The sequence below is a fragment of the Melozone crissalis genome, unplaced genomic scaffold (assembly GCF_028551555.1).
Source record: "Melozone crissalis strain CALT ecotype California unplaced genomic scaffold, PUWL_Pcris_2 ptg000123l_1, whole genome shotgun sequence".
Taxonomy (NCBI): Eukaryota; Metazoa; Chordata; class Aves; order Passeriformes; family Passerellidae; genus Melozone; species Melozone crissalis.
The window spans coordinates 149,887-168,854 of NW_026535899.1; the positions used below are offsets into that span (position 1 = coordinate 149,887).

Genomic DNA, 18,968 nt, shown 5'->3' on the forward strand with positions numbered 1-18,968 from the left:
TAACAGAAAAATTAATCTGTTAAAACTACAGGTATTTCTTAAGGACTGTTCAATTATAGCCACTTGTTTTATGAACCCTTAGCAAAATAAATTCTGGAAAAAAGGACATTTGACCTCCCCTTCCAGTGAGTAACAAACAGTGCATATTCTTAGGGAAATGGTGTGCATTTTAGAAACAAAAACCAAATTAAATTTCTGCAATGATTTTTCAAAATGCAATAGAATTTAACATTGGGGTTTTTTACTAAATAGATCTCTGCTGATCCCCTGCTCTTGAGTCATGCTTCAAGAAAAACTGCAAAAATGAGTTGAGCTAAATTATTTTCTTAATTTTTTACCTATTCTTCTATTTGCCACATTCAAATGAGGCAGCACTCGTGTAAGAGCAGGAATAATCACAAGTGAAAGAAAGTATCCAGGAATTCAACCTAGGCTCAAGTTGGTCTGGATTCAGTTTCAGCTTTTGATAAGATTTCCTTGTGACCACTCCTAAATGTTAACAGCTAGGCACCTCAGAATATCAATTATAAGTGACACATGAGCAGGTCTGTGGAATATAATCATGCCATTCTTATAGCCTTGTTACCTTAACATCGTTCCTAGGGAAGCATGTGCTGAAAAAAAGATGTGTCATGCATATGTATTCTGCAAGGGTTCCCGACTTCCAGCAGGGTTTCACATTCCCTTTTCTTGCTGTAACTTCTCTAAATGTACTGCTAGATTTAGGACAACACCCATCAGTGCAGAACCTGAACACACTGAAGCACTGCTGCATAGAAGTTAAGATTCCAAGATTACTCAAGCCTTGAAACTGCTCCTGGCCCTTATGTCACCCTGAGTACACATTGGAAAATGGGACGAGAGAGGTAATGTGTACTTTATAAAATTTTGTTGTGCTTGTACAAGTTGTGCTTGTTAATTTTCATGTTTTCCTGCTGAATGTTCTTCCTGTATCTATGTTTATTCTGTGACCTATAGCTAATGCTTGTTTTCTAGCTGAAAGGCAGCTAAGTCTCTGTTTGTACTTGACATATGTTGACAGCGTTCAACGGTGCATAGAGCATCTGAACTACTTCATGGAGATAAGGGGAGAAATATGCATCTGCATTCATAGCTCCATCTCAGATTCTCTGCCTAGATTTCAGTAGTAAAAAAACTTGGAGAAAAGAGAAGGAATGAAATTATTCTTCATAGACACATTAGTCACAAAAGAGAAAGCACCAACAAGCAATTTTCTCAGACTGAAATAGGTGTCAAAGAATTTTAGACAGTCATCAGGTCCAAAACAAGCAGAAGAAGGGACGAGACTCAGAACTAAACGTAAACCATGGCTGACTAGCTGAAGAAATAGGGATGGCAAAATCAGCCTTCAAACTTCAAACTGGATCCTCTCAAAGTTCCTGGCAACTAACACAGTAGCTTGTGACCCGAAATCCTAGAGCCCTACGCAGTACAAGCCTTACTGCTATGAAACTTCATGATGACATAGTTTTACATTTTCCTTACAAATGCTGTTCTTGTAATGCCTCTGCTTCCTAATGACATGATTTATCAAATCTTAGTTCCATTAACTTGTGATTTTTTCCCCTGCTGAATCCTTAACAATTTCCTAAAGACGATTCAAGACAAATGGGAACTTTGCTTCACCATATTTCCTAGTTTAGTTTCTGTTGTTCCTTTATTATTTAAAAATAGTTACTGCAGCATAAACTAATTTTGCAGTTAAGGTTATTGGACTTAATTCTCTTTTGTGCTGTGCATTGTTTAATTACATCCGGGTAAATAAACACAAAAGACTAGCAACTCTAATGGTCACTTGTACTGTTTTCAGCATTTTATGCATCTCTATTCTGATTCAAATGGCAGAACATGAGGTAGCTAGGAACTGGTTCTGTTGAACCAGTTGGTTCTCCGCTCTTTGGAAAATGTTTTCCACAAGAATCTTAGTGCAGTGTCTATTTGCCTATTCACCTTCACTTCCCCTATGCTCACAAATGAACAAACCGCAAAGAAGCTATTTTCTAATCAGCCAAAAATATTGCACATGCCACCGAGAGAAAGCTAAACTTTCACTCATATTGATATTGAAGAGACTGCTATTTTTAAAACGAATGCATATGCATTATGGATAATATTAGTGCTTCAAATTTGATTTTTAAAAAAACATTTACTAGAAATTATTGAATTTTTGAGAGCTGAAGCCCAGTCTTGGCATACTTCCACGTATCCAGTGAAGTTTTAATTGCTCTGCAGAGCAATCAGCAATTAGCTCAGCTAGCTCTGAGCTAATCCTCACTGTGGTGCTTATGAAATGGAAACTCTTGGTGATGTGACATGAATACTCAGAAATATTTTAGGTAGATAGAAAACATGATTACTTAACATCAAAATACCTGAAACTTCTTGCTCTTGCTGGTGGGGTGATAGATGGCTGCCTTCATTAACCGGTGTGTGAGCACAGTCGTGTCTTTAAATCCAGTGCTTTTTCCAGGCTCCTGCGTTCTTCCATTAATTACTGAAATGTCTTCGGTTAATTGCAGAAGTGCCACCGACACCCAGGCAATGCCGTGAGCCTGGCGGCTGAGCCCGGGCACACGAGCGAGGCGCTCCTCACGGGGCTCCGCGCCGTGTCTCCGTCAGGCGTCTTCCCTAGGCGCTCGTCCTCTCCATGACCGCATTCGGAGGATTTTGATGATGCTGCGGAAAACACAACGGAACCTTCCCGGAACGGTCGCTCCGCGGCCCGGGCGGCGGCCGGGACGGTTTGGCGGCGCACCGAGGCGGAAGAGGGCGGACGCCAACGTCTCGGGGACGGCGGGGCCTGGCAGTCAGCGCGGGTCTGGCTCCTCTCCGTGTCCCGCGGCGCTACTCAGCCTTCCTCGGCTGCCCTTGAGCCCCTTCGGCCCTTCTCACCCCCCTGAGTGTCCCTCGGCTTCTCTCAGACCCCCTCTCACCCCCCTCTTCTTCCCGCAGTCCCCCTCGTCTCCCCTGAACTCTCTCATCTCCCCGGAGCTCCCCTGATATTCCCTCAGCGCCCCGCATCTCCCCTGGTCTCCCCTCAGCTGCCGCGGAGATGGATGACGAACCCGAGCGGACCAAGCGCTGGGAAGGGGGCTACGAAAGAACATGGTGTGTTCTTCCCCCCTCACCTCTCTCTCCTTTCTGGCGAAAGAGAAGGAAAAGCCTCCCCTCTGCCCACTGTAACAGTCTGTTCTGCCTAGGGAAATTCTTAAGGAAGACGAATCCGGGTCTTTGAAGGCAACCGTCGAGGACATTCTCTTCAAGGCGAAGAGGAAGCGGTACGTGGTGTGGCTACGAGCCTGCTAACAGCACTGATTTTGGTCAGTTAGAAGGGCTTGATCATCCCGAAACTGGTTCCTGTGGGATAAATTAACCATAAGGCATGCCTGCAGGATGTCTTTATGGCCCTTTTCCTTCAGAGGGGCAGGTGCATGCCAGGAAAAATGATGAAAAATCAATTTTTATCTTTTAACACTGAATGTATACAGGCTGTGTATCCCATGTGTATGCAAGCTACAGGTCTGGATCTGATGAAAAGCTGCAGAGCACTGCAGCTGCAATCTGCACAACTTAGAGGAATCTTCCATCAGTGGTTTTTTTTTTTTTTTTTTTGTTTAGTATACAAATCAGAGAATTGCAGGATAGTTTAGGTTGAAAGGGACCTTAAAGATCATCTCACTCCAACCTGCCATGGGCTGGGACTCCTTTCATTGGTCAGATTGGTCAGAGCCCCATCCAAACTGGCCTTGAGCTCTCCCAGGGGTGGGGTATCCGCAGCTTCTCAAGGCAACCTGCTCCAGTGCCTCACTACCCTCGTGGTAGAAACATGTTTATCTCCAATCTAAATCAACCCTCTTTTAGTTAAAAACATTGCCCCTTCTCCTGTCACAGCAGAATCTACTTCTGGTATCACAGCTACAGATTTCTGTTTCAAATTTCAGAAAAATGGCTAGAAGAAAATCCTAAGTTTTATGTTATTTCAAGTTATGCTAGAACTTGATTTGTCAAGTCTGGATAAAATTTTAAAGCTTCATTAAACCTGGTAGTAAGAAAAAGTTCTTATTTATTTTCTGAGAGTTGTGAAATCTGTGATTGATCTGTGGGGTTTTTCAGCATGAATAACTGTCTGCAGTTTGTTGCTTCTACATTTTAGCTAGAAGTCTAGTATTGGATTTGTTTGGACTGTTGTTTTAGGAGCCATTCACTCATTTGAATTTGACTTAAAACCTTCTGTGTTTTGTTAGACTCTATGAACACCATGGACAAGTTTGGCTTGGAATGGTATGTTAATACCTTAAACCTCTTCTGTCCTTAGTCCAAAACTATTTGGCTGGAGGTGGCATGCCAGATCTGAAATACACTTCTGCTGGCCTGGCATACTTGGTACCAAACCCCGTGCTTTCCGCTGTTATTTCTTGTTTTTTTAAAGCATTCTTTGTTTGTTGGCAGTGTGTGTGTGAAGCATGGCTCTTCATGGTTGGAGGGTTGACACACAGGGTGTGTTTGGCAGCGGAAGTCAGATCACATGTGCTGACACTGTCCATTTCTCTTCATGTGAAAAATGGACATGGTGGAAATGGGTTGTAAATAACCACATTGCTTTGTACAACACTGAGCTCTTCAGGTGAAGACATGAATGTTCAAACTATGCATGTTTTGTAGATTGTCATGAGAGGAGAATAACAGTGTGCATTTTTCAAGAGAAGGGTTTTTTTTTTATTTTAAGAAAAAAATGGAAGAATGCATTACATTACAGTTGCTGTTAATTGTATCTCTTTATCTACTGAATCTTCCCTGTCAGAGGGAGGAAGTAGTGGCTTTTTAAAGTAAATGGAATAATTAATTCATTTCAATACGTATTCTGTGAGTGATTTTCACATATGGTGGAAATGCAGATGCGTCACCTTTACGTGGTTGTTGATGGATCAAGAACGATGGAGGACCAAGACTTAAAGCCAAACAGACTTACTTGCACTCTGAAGGTATTCCTGCACTCAAGTTTTTTCTTACTGAGCCACCGTTTCTCTATAAACTGGTTACATTTTGCATTTCAAAGAATTGCAGTCTCCTGTGTCTGCACAGCCTCATCTCTCATCCCTACATTTGTCTCCTTATTTCTGCCTGTCACTTTCCTATTTTTGGAATAGTAAAATCTGTGTGGCATTATTTTGCCTTGCACATGTGCTTCTGTACAGCAAAAACACTTTGCACGGGCATATTATGGGAAGACACATTTGGAAACTATTGCCCAGATTAAGGGGATGACGTTCTCATTACACATCTAGAATTGGTTTGTATTTTTTTCTTACACTTGGGTTTTTTTATGAATTCTTACTTGAAAGGATGCTAGATGAGCGTTGAACTGGATTGCTGTTTCAGATTGTGGGCATGTTTCCACTGTATCTGGTATTGGTATCGAATATATATGAATGTATAATATTGAACTGTATACATTGTGTTCTGTGTGGTCTTCTCCAACAATACTTGAGCCTGAAATCCTGCATTTTGATGGTTTTGTACAGAGTAGTGCTTTTTGGTGTATTGAAAACCTCCACTTGAAACAGCAGGAATCTAGAACTTTAACATAGGACATGAATAAAATAAGGGGAGGGTGGAGTTTCTGAAATCTCATTTAATTGATTACTTGGGATGAAGGGGGAGGGATAGGGTGAAAGAAGAATGGAAAGAAAAGGCTCGCTCCCCCTTTTTGTGTTACTCAACTACTTTGTTTTGCTTTTTTAGTTTAGTAGGTGTTTTGCATCTACTTAATGCATGTGTGTAATAAAAGTATAATTAGTTTTTAACTGCCTTAACTTTTCTTTATAGTTATTGGAATATTTTGTTGAAGAGTACTTTGACCAGAATCCTATTAGTCAGGTATGTACAACCGTGCAAGAAACAAATAGCAGAAAACTATTTGAAAAGGTAGTTTTGGTTATAACACTACCAAGTAAACTGTTTTCAATTTATGCATACCTTCCCATCCTTTATTCGTCAGTCTAGTGAATTCTTGTTTCTGCCTGTTTCTACAATTTAAGTTTTAGAAGATTTCTTTTTGTACTTTTTGGCAAAAGTAATGAAAGTATGGGAGTGTTTATAAGTTAATGCATCAAGTTGTGCTGCTGTTGTTACACTTGAAGTAAAACTTTTATTATAGCCTTGTATGATTAAACAGTTCTGGTCCATAAAGACGTAAAAAAATACAGTAAAATTCTAAATAAACTCACTGTAAAACTTTCTAAGAAAAGTTTGGTCTTTTTTTTCCCTGTTTCAGATTGGCTTAATTGTAACCAAGAGTAAAAGAGCTGAAAAAATGACAGAACTCTCAGGTAAGGAAGTAGTATTCTTTTCTTAAATTGCAGATGTTTTTGTCCTTTTCCTTGGTGTTCTAAGCTGTGCCTGATACAGTGCTGAAAATGAAGTGATGTTATCATAATTAGTTTTGATTTGAAAGATAAATTATTGCAAGTTGTTTGAAACCATAATCTACATTCTGATCTGCTTTGATCCAGAATCGTCGTCGTGTGCTTGTTTGTGATCAAGTTTCAACCAGAATGCAAGTTTGATATGTTCTGGTTCCCCTATAGTTAATTTTCTACCCTGTTTGTTAATTTTGTACGTTACAACATCTGTGGTTTTTGTGAGATCTGATCAGATGTTAAGAAGTCAAGGTTTGTTTGGTTCCTGCCTGCTGTTAGGCCAGTCTCTATGGCTTCAGCAGGTTTCATGGGGGAAATTGGGGGTCAGCCAATCTTTGAACCATGCTTTGAGGATAACAGAGGAAACAAAACTCTCTTTCTGTTTGTGGGAGATGTCACGCTCATGTTGAGTGCTTAATGATACCCAACAGTGATTTTACTCTTTTTGGCTTCTAAACTTTCTAGCATCTGAGTGCCTATGGAGTAAAAGTCTTTTTTACTCTTTTCTGCATTCTGATCAAAATACCAATTTCTAAGGAAAAATACAGACCTGCCTCTGAAACCAGTTCCTGTTGTACAAGTACACTTCATTACATATGCACTTCAAACATTTCTGTTCTTTAACTTGTTGTATCAGTTAAATTGATTTCATTTTTTCACTTACAGGAAACTCAAAAAAGCACGTAACTGCTCTGAAGAAAGCAGTGGATATGAACTGCAGTGGAGAGCCTTCTCTATATAATTCCCTAAATTTGGCCATGCAGACTTTAAAGTTAGTATATACAAGGAGGTTTTTTTGTTTTCTTTGTGATTGTGGCTTTTGAGAGGCAGAGACAGAATTTTTTCTAAGTAGCACCTTGCATCATGCTGACTTGAGTCTTTAAAAGGCAACTCTCCTCTTACAGTACAAATCATTAAGTTAAATACTCCAGTAGTGCAGAAGTTTATCTTCTACCACTAGATGCTTGTATTTAGGGTTGTGTTTCTTACAGAAATGAAATTTGAAAACCAAGTTGATGATGGTATGTAGATATTGTGATGAAAGACACTGCAGTTCTTTATTACTGAAGGGCTGCAGTATGAGAGAGATCATAGTTAGGGGTTAATAATGTAAGAGAACAGGAAAAGAAACAGTATTGTGTCACAATAAACTTGTGAGAGTTTTGGCATACTTCAGAAAGATCAATTTTCAGGTAGGATAGATTCAGAGCACTTTTTTGCAATGTGAGGTATTGAGATGCATCCCAGTTTGTGGAAAACTGAAAAAGAATTACAGCTAAAGATACTGACCGAACAAAGCGGATAATCAGTGTCATGAAAAGCCATTTAAATACTAGCAGGAAGAGAGTTTTCAACAAGTAATTAGAAGTAATGGATTTACACTTAAAAACTGATTAGAGCTTTTTAAGAAGTCAGGAAGATTTACTACAGTGTGCTAGTTTGGAGATTAATTTTACATGTGAGTTTGGCTAAGGTACAAAGGATTCATTACAGGAAATAACCAGGTAACAACTACCCAATTAAATACTGTATTTTAGATATTGGAAAGTTTGGCTTTCAGAAGGGGAAAATCTGGTGCTCTGACAAGGATCTTACCACAGTTTGTAGAGGACTTCGTATCGTGTAATCTTCTGACTTCAGCACACTAAGGTCCTTGGAGATGTGATCATACAAATAGTTTAGTGTGCATAAGTAAATTAACTGTGTACTTTCCTTAGGCACATGCCAGGACATACAAGCAGAGAGGTTTTGGTAGTCCTCAGCAGTCTGACGACATGTGATCCAGCCAACATCTATGATCTAATTAAGGTACAGCACTGAAGTTTCACTACTGCATTGAACATCCAAGCTGCTGGACAAAACACAGGCAGTTGCAGTGTTATCACCAATTAATTTTCATTTAAGACTTAAACGTTTTTACTGTTTCTTGTTCTGCACATGAATTGAGTGTGCTTTTTATTTCTCTATTTTAATTGTTTAAAAGCAGTAAAGATCAGAGTATCTGTCATCGGCCTAAGTGCTGAAGTTCGAGTTTGTACAGTACTTGCCCGAGAAACTGGTGGTATGTATCTAAAGTTCAGTAATTATATTACTAACACAGGTTTAAAATCAAAATCAAGTAATTTGTTATATATTTATTGCTGCATTTTGTAATTTTTAAGGATAAATATTTCCCATTTTGCTGGCAGAAAATTAAAGAGTCGCCCAAATACACAAAATATACAGTAGTAAGTGAAATTACTAGCAGCTGGTAGCTGCAGCTCTAGAGAGAAAATATACATATATTTGCACACCTTTTGTCCCATATATAAAGCTATGTGGTGTGAAACTTCATCAGTGTAACATGTTAATATCCATTGCTACAGTGGTAACTCTTGCAGTATGGTCACTACAGTTAAATGTTGAAGAAAAAGCTCTGTGTCTCCATATCTAACTTAACGTTCTGTTATTACTAGTTTTAAAACTCGTCATTTAGGGTAGCATTAACAGGGCTGCTTTTTAGGAAGAGGTTTGGATAAATTGTGTTTTCTACCAAAGTTGTTTTCTGTCATTTGGAGTATGTGTTTGTATTTTTTTTTTGGCTCGTAACCTGATAGTAAGGCATCTCTTTGTCTGTGACAGGAACATACCACATTATTTTGGATGAAAGTCATTATAAGGAACTGCTGATGCACCGTGTCAGTCCTCCACCTGCCAGTTCAACTTCTGAGTGCTCCCTTATTCGAATGGGTAGGATATGGATTTGTCAAACTCCTAGCGTGAGATTTTTTCTTTTTCTTTAATTGCCTCTTCTGTGTTAAGGCAATACAAATAGTAAGACATGTAGTAAAGACATTGTGTAATTTTTTTTTGTTTTAACTTTTATTTTGCTAGATTGATGTTATTCCTGCATCGTAGTCAGCTTTTAAGTAAAGCTTATTAAGTAAGACAAATTACTGAACAGAATTTGGAAACAATGAAGTGGAACGATATTGATGGCACAGTAATTGTTATAAATTTAATACTTAGAAATGAAGGGTGAAAAACTATTATTTCTCCCTCTGCTTTTTTCCCTGCAGAAGGCAACTATTACAACTATTAATTGATTTAGGAACCGTGGGTAGTACACATTAGCAACTTCTTGAGTGTTCTTTCAAGAAGTAGATTACCTTTTCTTTTCTTGATCTGTTTCTCAATAAATTTAAGCTTGGAGTTAAACCAGTATAGGAACTGTAATGCTAAAGTAGAGCATTGAGTTCTCACTTTCATCCATCCTTTTCATAGATAAGAATGCATGTATTTTTATGTCTAGGTATAGATAATGAAAAGGTTTACTTCTCGTAGGTAAAGCCTGAGCAGCAGTTGGAAAAACCGACTTCTCACCTCTCATGATCTGTAAAAAATAAATGATACAAGGAAAGAAAGAAAGATATCAGTCTCCAAAAAGTCCTGTAGTCTCATCTATCATATACTGCACTTAGAAAGTGAATATAGGCTGGATGAATGCGTACAAAAATATTTCCTCCTTAATTAGAAACTATTGTTTAAGTGAACATTTGTATGCTGCTCACTCTGCTTTCCTACCATTTCACATATTTTACTTTTTAACTGTTCTTCTAAAATGGGGTTCCAGTGCACTTCAGTTAACACAAAGTCCATGGCAAAGACATTTTTTCAGCTGACGGGAAGTCAGAGAGGTGTGGGTGTAGGTAGAGACCTTTGGGAAGAATTTGATATAGCAAGAGTGTATCAGTTCTCCTGTAATAACAAATGGGAAAGAGAAAGGCCTGAGTATCTAGAATAAACTTTGAACTTCTTCGTTGAAGTAAGAAATGGACACATTATTGCATGTTTAAAATTTTTACTATGGGATGTGTTTCTCTTCAGGTTTTCCTCAGCATACTATTGCTTCTCTATCTGATCAAGATGCAAAGCCTTCCTTTAGCATGGCGTAAGTAGCATTGATTAGAATTCAATGAACTGGTATGAATCCAATATTAATTAGTCATATTTAGAAAATCTGCTCAGCAGTGAAAGTATTGCAAAATAATCTGAAAAAAGACTAAGCCATGTCTTGTGACTTCTTAGTAGACATTTTATTTCCATTAGTAGCTCCAGTATTAAAAGTATCCTCTGTTAAATATGTGTTTTAAAATTTGCATTCAAGTTTTTTCAAGGTAGTAAATGGTACATAGTTCCGTTACACAGTGATTGGGGCACATAGGTGCTACAGGGTGTTGAGTAATTACTTGCAGCTCGTGATTTAATTACTACTATCATTATAAAAGATAATTGTGAGGATGGAAGAGTATTATCTGAATAAAGTATTTTTTATGTATTTCTTAACATGACTTTAAAGGGAAGTTTAAAATAGAGGCCTCATTTTATGACTGTACCAGTGCACTTCTCAATGAAAAGAGTCATTGTTTTCCAGGGTGATAGGGGAGTCTGAATTTCAGAATGGAACAACTTCTAACAGCAGTGTGCTATTTGAAAGAATAGTTACCATGTGCATCTTAGAGGCAATAGAATGTTTTGTCTCTAAAAAGAAACAAGCATGCAGTTATTGTTCATATCTTTATTTTTAAAGATTGGCTCCTTTCTATGGAAATGTTTGGTCTTCGGTTCCTGTGAGAAAATGTGGTCACTGATATCTGTCCATATCAATTGTTTTCTGACACTTATACATTAAACTGTTACATGCAATCTAGTGAAACTTTTAAAATTATTTGATGTGAAAACATTATTTGTGCTTATGTAGTAGCATGGTATTATTTCTTGAGTACTGAATTGTTTCTTTCTGCTGTAGGCAATTGGAAAATAACAGTGACCCAGGTCTTACACTGGGTGGATATTTTTGTCCTCAGTGCAGAGCCAAATACTGTGAGCTTGCTGTGGAATGCAAAATCTGTGGTTAGTAGTAAGAAGAGGTGAGCAGATGAATCAAGAGTTCATGGTAAGAGAGTTAAGGGGTAGAAAAATTCAGCTATACTTATTTTGAGTCCTGCATTTCTGTGACCTGGGATGTCAGCTTCATAGAAATGTCTCTCAGGACTGTACCTGTAACAGTAAAGCTGTATCATATTCATTGGTATAAGGAATATACCTAAGGCAAAATAGGGAAGAGAGGTGATGCACATGGGAATGATAACTTCTCAAGAATCCTCATTTAACTTAACACACTCATGTTTCAGAGTTCTCAGTGCAAGGCCATGACAATAGAGTGCTTTGGAGCAGGAGGACAGAAGTACTCTCCTCTCCATGTGTATGTGGGTGGAAGATTTCCAAGTTGAACCCAAGGGCAATCTGCACAGTGACACAAGACAGGCTGTAGAGTTGTAAACGGGGCCCTTTGGTCTTGCAAATGTTAATGTTAATGGACTGTGCAAGCAATGATGCCTCTCTCCATTGCTCCTAGTGAGGGTGGGAGGGAGGATTAGTGTGGTTTATAATATTAGTATTGTGAGGGGGTGCTGTTCTCCTGGCTTCCAGAGGCATATGACTGAAACACAGTAGGTATTACCAGGATGCCTGTATTTGGCAACAGGATGAAATAATTATGGGCTTGGATCACTTTATCCTAGTTTAATTTCAAGTTTTTCTCACCGGCATGAGTTTCATTGCAGCAAGGGGACAGTGTAACTGGAGAAATCCTGTGTATCTGCAGTGGATTCTCCACAGCTGCAGTGATCAGGAGAACAAGTTTGGACATGTACAGTACGAGTGAGTGAGTGAGACATTTGTGCCAGCCCATGCCCCACCTGTTCTCATGGTCTAACCCCAGCTGTCAACTCAGCCCCACACTATCCCACACACTGGTGAGATGGGGAGAGAATCAGAAGAGTAAAAGTGAGATAACTCACAGGTGGCATTAAAGGCAATTGGAAAGTTACGGCAATAGCTATGCACACAAGACAAGCAAAGTAAGTAATTCATTCGCCACTTCCCATCAGTAGAATCTCCAGGAAAGCAGGACTCTGTCATGGGTAACAGTTACTTGAGAAAGTAAATGCCATCGTCCTGAACATTCTCCCCTTTCCACCTTCTCCACCCAGCTTTATAGGCTGAACATGATGCCACATGGTGTGGCATATCCCTTTGTTCTCTTGGTGCAGTGTTGACTGCAATCCTGACTGTATCCCCTCCCAATGCCTTGTGCACCCCCGAGCCTACTCACGGGTGGAGTGAGAAACAGAAAGGGCCTTCTTGATTGTGTGTAAACACTGCTCAGCAGTAAAGGAAACACTCCTGCCTAATCAACCTTATTTCCAGCATAGATCCAAAACACAGCCACATGGTAGTTAGTGTGACAAAAACGAACTGTTTTAAAACCAGCAGACCAGTGTTAGCTGAGATGGGACTGTGGCATGGTTTTGGCAGTAGTACAGCAAGCTGTAGTAGAGTTTGTAACAGGGCATCATTTTAGCTGGTGGTGTGATACAGCAGAGCCATCATTGCCAAAAGGAGCTTCCTAACTTCACCACTGTGTGTTGTAAATGTATTTCTGAAGGCTGAGTTAAACCTTTTCAGTAGAAATTTTATCGATTTGCTTGTTCTTTGTGTTTGGATTTAAAACTGGATTACAAGTTTAGGTAATGGAACAAGTAATTTTACTTTTTAAAGTTCTTAGAAGCTGTCAACCGCTGAGTAATTAAAAATATTATTTTTCCTTTTTACCTTATTTTATACAGAAAAGCTTTTCAGTAAATCTTCCCTTGTAACAATTTTGGTGTCTGTTTGCAGGTCTTACGTTAGTGTCTGCACCTCACCTGGCTCGGTCTTACCATCACTTGTTTCCTTTAGATGCCTTTCAGGAAGTTCCACTGGAAGAATACAAAGGGGAACGGTATGCAAATCTTACTTGTGATAATGAGTGTGCTTGTAGATTCCATAACTTTTTTGTCACAAAAGTAAGAATAGCTGGCAACAGCTTCTTTACTGCTGGAGATCCTGGGTGTTTGGGTGGTGTGGGGCATCCCTGGCATTAAGAAGTACTTGTAGTTTCCATGATCTGTGAGTTCAGTTGAATAGGTGAAGTAATTGCCAGAAATTGTTACTATGTATGAGATCTTTTTAAAACATTGATTTACACAGTCTTGACTCCTGGGTTTTTTTTCAGTTAAAATATAAAATTTTGCTTTTAGGTATTGTCAAGGCTGCCAGGGAGAAATGAAAGATCAAAATGTAAGTATGTTGAAAGGCATTGTAACTTGCATTGAGGGGTGTGAGAAATAGAGATGATCCTTTAGAATTATATTCTAAACACCAGAAGAATACTTATGGAAGTTAATGTCATGGTTAATTAGACTTAGGTGTTAAACAGTCACAATTTATAGACTGCAAAGTCTGTAGAAGCGTGGGAAGTAATTTCCTAGGGAGCTGCATAAAAAAAAGCTTCCCATTTGGAAGCATTTACAGTGACCTGAGCTCAAGCCTGCGAATACATTTGCTGCCAGAAGATTTAATTCAGTTGAGTTTCTGTGATGCTAGCAGTGCAGTCTGTTTACATTATCATGACGATGTAACTGTTGCCCTACTGCAGTGTGATGATGATAAGTTCTGCTAATTTGACTTGGCTTTCTATCCTTCCCACACAGGTGTACATATGCAAAGTGTGTCAGAACGCGTTTTGTGTGGAATGCGGTCTGTTTGTTCATGATTCGCTGCACTGCTGTCCTGGCTGTATTCACGAGCACCCTGCTCCTGTATCTGTATGATCTCATATCTTCTTAAAAATTGCTGTATCTTTGTCATTCTTGCATGAATCTAATTAGTTTATTCAGCCATCGCTCTAACTGATGCACCTCTGAACAAGATGATTACAGAGGGATGAACAGTGGAGTAGGAGCAAATGTTAATTTTTAAATTTTTTTGTTACTTTTAATATTGACTTGAATTATCTGTATCTATTTTTTGTTCTTGTCTAAAGAACTATGGCTTTTTTCAGCGGTTATTATAATAACATGTATATTTGTAAATGTGAAAGTGATAAAACTGCTTTTTATGATAATGTGATGATTCATCTTCATTTCATTACTTCTTCAAAAAGAAGCCCTGAAAATACATTTTACACATCTGTTGTTCCAAACTTTTGGTTTTGGCAGATGGTGGATTTCTGTAGATCTGTCTTGGTTTGAAAAGACAGATGTCTACTTAAGGAAGGCAGGAGCCTCTCTTGAAATGGAAAATGTAAACCCTCTCCCTCTGTATTATTACAATTTTGAAATTAATGACCTCTCAGGCAAAGATATGAGAGTAGGAATAACCTTTATTAGGAAAAATAGAAATAAAAAAAGGAGAAATACAAAAACCACTGACAGAGTCAGAATATGATCTGACACCCAATGGGCCAGCGTGTTGTTAGCAGTCTTGATTGAATGGTGGCTGCAATCCTCCTGCACTGACAGGGGGGGATTCTGTTGGAGTAGGTATCCCTGTAGAAGGGTGCAGTTTTCCCCTGATTCCCCCCTCAGTAACTCCCCCACGGAACACGCGGCCATTCCCCTGAACAGCCCCCCCGGAGCTGCACCCGGAGCTCCTGGATGTCGTCGTGCGGGCGGCGCCGCTCCATCTCCAGCAGGTGGATGCGCTCCTCGTGCTCGGCCAGCAGCGCCCTCCGCGAGGCCTCGAGCTCGCGCAGCGCCGCCAGCTGCTCCAGCTGCTCCTGCAGCTGCTGCTGCGTCTGCTGCAGCTGGGCCGGGGGGGGAAAGGAAAAAAACCTGAAAATCCCCTTATTCCCCCTCGCTGCTGAGCCTTCTGCAAAAAACCATCAAAATCCCCAGATCCCACCTTTCTGCTGAGCCTTCTGCAAAAAACCTGAAAATCCCCAATTCCCCCTCGCTTCTGAGCCTTCTGCAAAAAACCCTCAAAATCCCCAATTCCCCCTCGCTTCTGAGCATTCTCAGCTGCTCACTAGAGAAACTCGCAAAAAATCCCGGTTTTCCTCATATTTTACAGGTTTTCTGACATTCCCCAAGGAATTTGAGATTAAAATTCCCATATTTTGAGGCAGTTTCTGAGGGGTTTCACCACAATCCACGCAAAGCCCTCATTTTCCAGCTTTTTTTTGTCACAGATTTCGAGTTGAAACCCAGCAGAAATGATTCAAATTCCCATTGTTTTTCCTCCCACATTTTGAACACCCTGAGAGATTTTGGGTGCAAAATCAGTTGAGTTGTCAAAAATTCCCATTTTTCACAATTTCCCCATATTTTTAGGCACTTTCTGAGAAATTTTGACACCAAAAAATCCAGAACTGACACAAACCCTTCATTTTTCCAACCTTTTCTGGCAGTCCTGGTGGCTTTCAGCCTGGACAGTGACTGTACAGCTCTAAAATCCCAGTTTTTCAATAATTTTGAAGCATCCTGAAGGATTTTGGTCGCAAAAGCAGCTGAACTGGTGAAAATTCACATTTCTACCACATTGTGAGGAGTCTTCTGAAGAATTTTTGACACCAAAAAGCCGGAATTACCACAAACCCTCATTTTCCTGTCGTTTTCTGGGGCCTCTGGCGCAACAAAATGGCTCCAAATTCCTGGGGATTTTTGTGCATTTTGAAGAACACCCTGAGGGATTTTCAGTGCAAAAGCAGCTGAATTGGTGAAAATTCCCATTTTTCTCAAATTTTGAGGCATTCCCTGGGTGATTCCCACACCAAGAAAGCCAAAATTGGCACAAATCCCACATTTTCCTGCATTTTTCTGGCCCCCGAGAGGAACAAAACATCTCCAAATTCCTGGGGTTTTGTGGATTCTGAAGCACTCCCTGAGGGATTTTGGGTGCAAAAGCAGCTGAAATGGTGAAAATCCCCATCTTTCCCAAGTTTTGAGGTTCCCCTGGAGGGTTTTGACCCCAAGAAAGCCAGAATTGGCACAAACCCCACATTTTCTCGCCCTTTTTGGTGCTGGCGGATTTCAGGTCAGAGAGCAACAAAACAGCTCCAAAATCCCAGAGTTTTGCCCATTTTCAAGAAACCTTGAGGGATTTTGGGCACAGAAGCAGCTGGATTGGTGAAAATTCCCATGTCCCCACATTTCAGGGCACTTTCAGAGCGATTTTGGTGCCAAAAAAGCCCAAATTGGTGCCAACCCCTCATTTTCCCGCCCACTTTGGTGTCCCCTGGCAGATTTCAGGTCTGAGAGCAACAAATCATCTCCAAAATCCCAGGGTTTTGTACATTTTCAGGAACCCTTGAGGCATTTGAGGGACAGAAGCAGCTGGATTGGTGAAAATTCCCATTTCCCCACATTTCAGGGCACTTCCAGAGCGATTTTAGTGCCAACCCCTCATTCTCCCGCCCTTTTTGGAGCCCCCTGGCGGATTTTCCCCTCACAGCTTCCTGCCATTTTTCACCAACCTTGTCCCTCTCCTGCCGCCGCTCCTGCGCCTGCAGCCGCCGCCCCTCGGCCTCCAGGGCCTCCCCCCGGCCCCGGCTCTGCTGCAGCTCCTCACGGCACTGAGACACCTCCAGCTGCAGGGAGCTGCTCCAGGGAAACAACAACCCCATAAAAGTGGGGAATCCCAGATTTCGGGGAACTTGGAGAGTTTTGGGTGAGTTTCTTGAGGGGTTTTGAGAAATTTTCAGGAGGGTTCTGAGGGAACTTTGGAGATCATGAGGGGATTCAGGAAATTTCAGGGATTTTCTGAAGGGTTTTGAGGGAATTTTGGGGATTGTGAGGGGTTTTGAGGGGATTCAGGATAATTTCAGGGATTTCCAGAAGGGTTCTGAGGGGATTTTGGGGATCTTCAGGGAGTTTAGCCCCGGCTCTGCTGCAGCTCCTCACAGCACTGAGACACCTCCAGCTCCACGGAAACAACAATCCCATAAAACTGGAGAATCCTGGATTTTAGAGGAGTTTGAGGTGTTTTGGGTGAGTTTCTTGAGGGGTTTTGGGGATTTTGAGCAATGTTCAGGAGGGTTCTGAGGGAGATATGGAGATCGTGAGAGGATTCAGGAAATTTCAGCCGCTCCCTCAGCAGGGGGATGGGGATGGATTTGGGGCAGTTTTTGGTGGATTTAGGCCCATTTCTCACCCGACCGGCTCTCCCTCTCGCCCAGCTCCCTCTGCAGCCGCTCCAGCCGCTCTTTCAGCTGTTGGTTGCCGCTCTCCAGCTCCCGTTTCTCCCTGTCCAGCCCCTGCAGCCGCTCCTGGGCCTGGCCCAGTGCCTCCCGCAGGTCTCACGGCGGCCGCTTGGAGGCGCCCTTGGAGCTCGTGCTCGTGACAGAGCCTGGGGACAGTGACAGGGGTTGGGGACATTGGGGACATTGGGGACAGGCGCCCTTGGAGCTTGTGCTCGTGACCGAGCCTGGGAGGGGACAAAGGGACACCAGAGGGAGTGGGGACACCCAGAGGGGCTTGGGGACATCGGGGACAGGCGCACTTGGAGCTTGCCATGCTCATGGCTGAGCCTGGGGAAATCCACAGGGGTTGGGGACATTGGAGAGTTTTTGGGACATGGGGAGGGGCTTGGGGACATCAGGAAAGGGAGTGGGGACATTGGGAGGGGGGGGCGGACACCCAGAGGGGACGGGGGGGACACCCAGAACGACTCAGGGACACTGGGAAGGGGTTGGGGACACTGGGGAGGGTTGGGGACACTGGGGAGGGGTTGGGTGTGGAGAGTTTTGTCAAAGAGTGGCTTGAGGAGAGAGGACACAGCCAAATTAATTTGGTAAAGATGTCCTAACTAGGGCAGAGGCCTTTTTGCAGGCAGGGTGTCTGTTGAGAAAGTAGCAGGCTAAAGAATGGAAAAGTACAAGACCGTGGTTAATTCCAAATCTTGCACCTGCAAAGATAACGTGTCCTTGGGCCTAGCGGAGGATGATAAAGAAATGGACAGCGAGGTGTGAGAAGTAGAGAACATAGGCCCAAAGGAATGAGGATGAGTTAATGGTATAGTTTAACCAATAGATTGCTTGGCTTACAGAATATTCATAAGCTTATTATTTGCTGTATAAGTGTTTGATGCTTTCTTCAATAAACTGGACCTGTGATGAACCATCTGGTGTCCTGGTCTCCTTCCTACGACAGATGGGGACACTGGGGGGAGTTGGGGACACTGGGGGGTGAAATAAGCAGGGCCAGGAGACTTCTTCTCCTTTTTGATGCCTTTATTAAAAGTGATCACGGGTCTGCAGCATCCATCATCTCTCCCAAGGCGACTCAGAGGAGGAGGATATGTGCAGCTCTGTCCACTAGTCTGGTTCAGTGTCAGCCGCTCTTGGCCTCCAGAGCACCAAGTCTTGATCACGCTCACTAGGTCAGTCACAGTGCCAGGCAAGAGCTGTCTCTGTGTATTTTTCCAGTTTCCCAGGTAATGAGCCCTTCTGACTCTGGGGCTTAGGAGAAACAGTTGAGTTGCCGTGCAAGAGGCTGTCTGAGCCCTGCAAACCTGGGACTGAGGCAAAACTAATAACCCTTGTGAAAGTGAAGCTGGCTGTACGTATTGGGATGTCTCTACGTCTGACTCCACAGTACTTTTGGGTCTGGGAATGTAATAAAACTGTCTTTTATATGGTTACGGATGCTCCTGGCATGTAATAAC

At 41.5% G+C, this 18,968-nt stretch overlaps 1 protein-coding gene across 1 annotated transcript; it reads left to right on the forward strand.

Annotated features, from left to right (window-relative positions):
• The first annotated feature begins 3,003 nt into the window (after positions 1–3,003).
• Positions 3,004–14,350, forward strand: LOC128948351 (general transcription factor IIH subunit 2-like). Its single transcript, XM_054293034.1, has 15 exons — positions 3,004–3,129; positions 3,222–3,299; positions 4,266–4,302; positions 4,917–5,003; positions 5,848–5,898; positions 6,296–6,350; positions 7,107–7,212; positions 8,159–8,249; positions 8,415–8,502; positions 9,063–9,170; positions 10,308–10,371; positions 11,230–11,333; positions 13,164–13,266; positions 13,565–13,604; positions 14,018–14,350. Exons 1-15 carry the CDS (start codon positions 3,074–3,076, stop codon positions 14,135–14,137), a joined length of 1,188 nt encoding a protein of 395 aa, XP_054149009.1. The 5' UTR covers positions 3,004–3,073; the 3' UTR covers positions 14,138–14,350.
• The last annotated feature ends 4,618 nt before the right edge of the window (positions 14,351–18,968 follow it).